This window comes from Arachis ipaensis, chromosome B08, assembly GCF_000816755.2.
Source record: "Arachis ipaensis cultivar K30076 chromosome B08, Araip1.1, whole genome shotgun sequence".
In the NCBI taxonomy this organism is placed as follows: Eukaryota; Viridiplantae; Streptophyta; class Magnoliopsida; order Fabales; family Fabaceae; genus Arachis; species Arachis ipaensis.
The window spans coordinates 38518588-38525557 of record NC_029792.2 but is presented as its reverse complement, the minus strand read 5'-3'; the positions used below and the strand labels follow the sequence as shown (position 1 = coordinate 38525557).

The 6970-nt window shown below is 37.3% G+C and overlaps 1 protein-coding gene across 1 annotated transcript in view; it reads right to left on the bottom strand.

Moving 5' to 3' along the window:
* Nucleotides 1–4972, bottom strand: part of LOC107610948 (putative pentatricopeptide repeat-containing protein At1g69350, mitochondrial) — a 9450-nt gene extending 4478 nt beyond the window's left edge. The window contains exon 1 of the mRNA XM_021108217.1: nucleotides 4702–4972. Coding sequence (XP_020963876.1) covers nucleotides 4702–4972 — 271 coding nt within the window. The remainder of the gene's footprint in view (nucleotides 1–4701) is intronic.

Genomic DNA, 6970 nt, shown 5'->3' with positions numbered 1-6970 from the left:
CATTCCTTCATTCAAGTGGGTAAATCTTTCATCTCTAAGCTTAATTAGCCCACTTGAATATGCTTTGCTTGAGATGGATGGACAACTTAGAGCTCTTTGTGGCTATAAGAGTAAGAGGGAGATGGTTAGTGGTAAGAGTTGTCATGCAAGGTTCAATATGGTTGCATGCTCCAAATTGAAGTATAAGGGTTGGTATAATTCTCAAATGAATGGGTGTAGGAAATTGTTTGGATGTCTCTGTGAGAATTCCGACTATTCACCACCCAAGTGAAAAAATGATGATCAATAAGAAGACGGGTGCAAAAGCAAGGTTTGGGACCCCGGAATTCATTCTGGCAATCAACACTCTTGGGGCCTTGTCACTTGCTTTAACTTGCTTGAAGGATTTATGCAACTAGTGTGGGATCCCAGAGGATATTGGAATTGCAAATATTGGTGAGGATTTCTGGATGAGTTCAAGTACAAGCTACCATAACATGGAGCTCATCGAATGTCCAACTTAAGGACTTTAACTAAAAGTGATAGGTGGGAGACAACCCACCATGGTATGATCGTTCTTTTTCAGTCTTAGTTTTATTTTATTCTGTTTTATTCTTAATTCTATTTTATTTTATTTTTCTTAATGTTCATTCATAGTGCCTCCATCAACATTTACATTCTGCATTCTGCATACTGCATAAAAAAGGGGTTCGACGCGCAAGCATCAACGATGCGCACGCGTCGTATGTACCTGCGCAACTAGACAGAGAGTTGCGCGAGAGATGCGCGGGAGGGGTGCGTGAAGCACAAGCCACCCCACGCACACGCGTACCTCACGCATATGCGTCCCCTGCAGAAAGTTCAACCCACGCGTAAGCATCAGCGACACGTACGCGTGGGGATGAAAATCAGCGTAAAAAGCACCTAGACAGAGAGTTGTGCTGCCCCCACGTTGGAACTGTGCTAGAGGTACAAGGTCATCTACGCGTACGCGTCTCTGACGCGTGCGTGTCCTTTTGCTTCCAAGACCACCCACGCGTACGCGTAGGCGACGCTTACGCATCACATGGTTAATGCAGTTTTCACGCGCACGCATGTCCTGCGCGCGCGCGTCGCGTCCCATTTTTAATTTCCCTCCCTTTTATTCTATCTTCTCTCCTTCTTTCTTCCTCCTTTGTTACTTTCTTCTTCTTCATCCCCTTAACCTCATCCCTCTTCACTTCCATTCTATTTTATTTAATTTATTTGCATACTTTCATCCATTGCATTTTAATTTTGTGCATATTTTTATTTTCTTTTCTAAATTTATTATTTTTCCATTGGTGTTAAATTTTCTTTTTCAACTGTTGTATCTTTTCTGGTATTATTTTGGTGCTTAGTGACTTGTTTTACACTGTTGGATGATATTATTTATCTGTCACTGCCAATCTTTTATGTTACCTGTATCCCTTTTGCATTGACATGAATTTATATTTTCTTGCATTACCCACACTCTCTTCTCCATTGTTGCAAATTTTTGCACTCTTGATTTGCCATGTGCTTCTACTGTTTTCTCACTTGCATGTTGTAGCTACCATGTAATTGAGACTCTCATTATTTGGCATTAACCCAACCATATTTTAAATTGTTTCCTATCTTTGTTTTTGGGTTACTTTTCTTCTTTTTCCTCTTCTTTCAGGATGGCCACCAAGGAAGGGAAATAGAAAACGTTTACATGGGGGCAACAGACAAGTCCATCTGCACAATCTTTAGAGAAAAGCATCAGTTGTAGCAGCCCGTCCACTTGCACATCTTAGCATGCACCGAGGACGGTGCAATCTTTAAGTGTGGGGAGGTCGATACCGACTTTCGTGGATTAGTTACCTTCTTTTCAACACCATTGTTTAATTTTCTTTGTTTGTTCATTGTTGTATTTGCATGTTTGATTGCATATTTGTTTGATTTTGTGCATATTTTACCACCACTTGGTTAAAGTAATATTTTCTTTTTCAAGAAACTTTTTATAACATTTCACTAATTTGATTTAAAATTTTTGATAAACTTATTTGAAGGAATATTATACTGGAACATGGTTTAGAGCTCGAACACACAAAACCTGTGAGATTTTGAGCCTATTTGAATTGGTTGCATTTTATCAACCAATATTTTATTTTTGGTGTGTGTATTTCTCTCTAAAATTGTGATATTTCTCTTGCTTAATTCTATATTTCCATGATTTGATGTATGCATGCACTTATGTGATTGAGGCCTTGTTTCACTAAGCTTACATACCCATATGGCCTTAACCTTTCATTATCCTTTGCAAACTAATTTGAGCCTATTTTACCCCTTTTATTCTTTACTTTAGCACATCATTAACTCTAAGCGGAAAATAATAATGTCCTTAATTTAAATCATTGGTTAGCTTAGACTAGTGAGAGTGCTTATGATTTAAGTGTGGGGAAATTGGGTTTGGAAACATTTGGTTTGAGAATTGAGTATGTTAGAATTTTCTGAAAATGTGAAAGAATGTTGAGAATATGTTCATGCATTCAATACCTTAATCATATGCCTTGAGAAAAGCAAAATAAAAAAAAAGAAAAGAAAAGAAAAGAAAAGAAAAGAAAAGAAAAGAAAAGAAATGAAAAGAAAAGAAAAGAGCAAATAACAAAAAGGGGACAAAATGCCCCAAAGTAAATGTTGGTAGCAATGCATATGAGTTGTACTAAAGTTAGTATGCATGAATATGTGGTAAACATGGTTAATGGATAGTTAGGTTTTGTATTTTGATTACATGGATTGTCTTAAGTTAGGTGGGAAAAGTTTAAGTTAATTAAGGATTCAGATTTCAGTCCACTTGGCCAAATACAATCCTACCTTGACCTTAACCCCATTACAACCCTTAAAAGACCTCTTGATATGTGTATTTTGTGCATCAAATTAGTGTTGATTAGTAGAAGAAAATCAAGCCTTAGAAATCAAGGTTAGTAGAGAATTGAGAGAATCGAACCTTAAACACTTGAGTGATTAGAGTGTATACACTTCCGGTGAGGGTTCGATGCTCGATTCTTTGTTCCCGGCTTTCATGAGCTATTTTCTTCTGCAAGTTTACTTGTACTTTATTTTATGATTTGAGTTAGTGAAATCTAGTTCATATTTGTTCTTGAAAGGTTTATCTACTTTTAACAAAGTAGGTAGAAACATCTTAGCATGTAGTTGCATTCATATAAATAGGTTGCATTTCATATATTCTACCATTCCTCTTCATTCTTTATAGCTTCTCTTGAGCTTAGCATGAGGACATGCTAATGTTTAAGTGTGGGGAGATTGATAAACCACTATTTTATGGTTTATCTTATGCTCAATTGAGTGGTTTATATCAATTCTTTGCACACTTATTCATACTAATTGCATGGTTTTACATTTTTCTTCCTAATCCTGTGCTATGATTGAAAACATGTTTTTTGGGCCTTTAAAATTGCTATGTTTAATTTTCTCTTATTACCATTCAATGCTGTGATATGTGTGTTAAGTGATTTCAGAGTTTATAGGGCAGGAATGGCTTAGAGGATGGAAAGGAAGCATGCAAAAGTGGATGAAACGCACAAAATGGAGTTTTGAAGAAAATGGCAGCGACGTGCACGCATGGACGACGCGAACGCGCGCCGAGCAAAAAGCATGAGCGACGCGTACGCGTGACTGACGCATATGAGTGGCGAGGAAAATTCCCAATTGACGCGCACGCGTGACGGACGCCACATGCAGGAAATTGCAAAAGTCGCCGCCAGTGATTTCTGAGCTGTTTTTTACCCATTTTTCGGCCCAGAAAACACAGATTAGAGGCTATAAAGTGGGAGAATCCATTCATTTATTCAATACAACATTCATATTCATAATTTTAGATTTTAGATGTAGTTTTCTAGAGAGAGAGGCTCTCTCCTCTCTCTTAGGTTTTAGGATTAGGATTTCTTCGTTTTCTTCATTCCAAGTTTAATGTTCCTTTAATTTAGTTTTCTTTTACTTTTTATTTATTCTATTACTTTAGTTTATCTTCTTCTCTTGTTAATTTATTAATGCAAAAGTATTTTTATATTTAATTCCATTATTTCTTGATTATTTTCAATTGAGTTTAATTGCCATGTCTTCTTCGTACTCCTTTTACATGTATGCAAAATTGGCATCCATGTCAATGGAGTAGGCTTTCAACTTGGTTTTGGAGTTGATTAATATTTGGAGACCCTTGATTTGGAAGACTCAGGAGTTAATTTGTGATTGGTTCTCTGGTCACTGACGTTAATCCAAACACAAGGGTGAGGATTAGGACTTGTGAATAGAAGTTGGCTCCCAACTTGACTTTCCTTTATTTAGTAAAGGATAACTACGTAGAGACAACAACCTATTACTATTAATCTTGGAAAATCCAACAAGGATAGAACTTCCAATTAATCTTCTCCGGGTCAAGGTTTTTATTTTAATTACATAAAACCTCTTGTTAATTTTCATTACTTTAATTTATAATTATTTTTGTGCCCATTGCCCAAACTCCAAATTTCCCAGAAAACTCATAACCAATAATAAATCATACTTCCCTGCAATTCCTTGAGAGACAACCCGAGGTTTAAATACTTCGGTTATAAATTTTATTGGGTTTGCTTTAGTGACAAACAAGTTTTTGTACGAAGGAATTTTTTGCTGGTTTAGAAACTATACTTGCAACGAGAATTTATTTGTGAAATTCTTTACTGGCAGAAATCCGCTCATCGTAGCCCAAATTGGAACAAGCTTGAATTGCACATAAGAAGGTTACTTCATCAATCTTCAGACAACTAAAGTACATCTGATCAAATAGTTTGAGTGCTGCTACTGAAAAGCCATTCTGAGAAAGCCCAGAAATCATGCAGTTCCATGTCACAATACTTTTTTCTGTAATCTTGTCAAAAACCAGGTATGCCAAGTCGGCAAAGCCGCATTTTAAATACATGTCTATCAAGGAGTTCTGAACAAATTCATCCATGAAACATCTTTTCATGGCATGGCCATGTATCTGCTATCCGAATTCTATCGAACCAATGCCTGCACTTGCTGAAATAGAACTTGCTAGGCTATATGAGTCCGGGATTAACCCCTTACTCAACATATTAGCAAAGAGTACCATTGTGTTTTCATGTAATCCCGCCCTAGCATAAAACGATATAAGTATGTTCCATGACACAATATTTTCGGTTATATTAAGAAGTTTATGACAACTGCTTGGTTCCCAAAATGCAACATAAAACTCCACTAATGCAGGACCGAGATCAAGATCTCCTAAATCCATTGCTTTTCTTAAAATAAAGCAATGAACTGACTTTCCCTCTTTTAACCGCCCTAATCTAGCACATGAATACAGAGCATTAATCATTGTCACTGCATTTGGTTCCACTTGTGACTCCTGCATTTGGATAAAACTTGCAAGTGCTTCTCTAAAGCACTCATTTCGATTATAGGATGAAACCATAGAAGTCCAACAGGTAGTACTTCAATCTGCGAGGAATTTAAAGAGCCCTTCTGCTCTTCACAAGTGACCGCATTGGCCATACATAATGATAAGTGCGTTACTCAAACTGGTATCACCAACCATGTCACTTCTGATTGCATACCCCTAGATTGATTTCACCAGCCTCAGACAACCAACTCTAGCACAACCTTCGGCTACACTAAGCAAAGTGATCTTGTCAGGTCTAATTTGCTTTGAAAGCATCCGGTGAAACATTTCTAGCCCTTCACTGGGCCTTCCATTCTCAACATAACAACAGATAACAGAACTTCAGGAAACCAAGTCCCTCTTAGGCATTTTATCGAACACCTTCTGGGCATCACCCAAACAGTACAATTCACCATACATACACAACAATGAGGTTCTAATTACAGCATCTGATTCAAGGCCGGACTTAATCACCATACCATGGACCTTTCTTCCGGTAACCAAGTCTCCAACACCAGAGACAGCCCTCAGAACAGAAGGGTACACAAAAATGAAGTTACCCATGTGAATGTGACTATGGTAGAGTGAAACCACTTGGTGAAAAAGGTGGTTCCATAAATAACACTTGATGAGGACACCTAACATGAAGGAATCAGGTGATGGGTGGGTGTCAAAAATGAGACTTGATGAAAGGAGGGAACCCATGTGAGAATATGACTCAATGAGCTTTGTGGAGGGAAGTAGGTCGTTGTGGAGTCCAGTTACGACAAGATGGGCATAAAACTGGGTGAGTGATCTTAAGGTGGAACATGTCCTAAACAATGGCATGTATAGTGTCATCTTGTATTTGTGTTATTTGGTTGCTAAAGTTAGAAGGTAAAGATAGAAAGAGAAACGAGAAAAGAAAGTGAAGAAGAAGAAGAAGAACACCATAGAAGAGGAGGTGAAAGGGGCTACAGGCTAGTGAGGCTACTGAGTTGTGCGCACGAACTAAAAAGCCTCCAATGGAAAGTGTGTTTGAAAAACCGAAATTGCTTCCATAATTACCTTTTGAGGTATGCTAGCCTGTAGGTAGAGGTATCAATCTGCTCGAAAAGTTACTTAATATCAACCTCATACCGGGACTGAACCTGAAATAGAAAAGAAAGGAAATTAGTAACCTGAACTGTGATTAGGATGGCGAATCACAGCTCAGGGTAAAAATCCAAATGTCCACTAAAGTTACTATTAACCATTCTGGTTGATAATTCTATTATTCAGCAGCTGCAATTTTTTTAACACAAACAATGCATTTTACTCTCGTGAAAAAGAAACTACATTTTAGAACTATGTAGTAGCAAGAATTAACCAACCAAATTACAACTCAATACTTCCGAAAAATGAAAAAGAAATACTTGATCAAGAAGAACATCCACATAGACAATGCAATTATTGAGAGTGGCATAAATAACATGCTAAATCAGTATTCAATTCCATGCACTCTGGCATACCCTAAATAAAGATGATTACTAAGCTCTTTTGATCAAGTTTTCAAATTGATGGAATGGA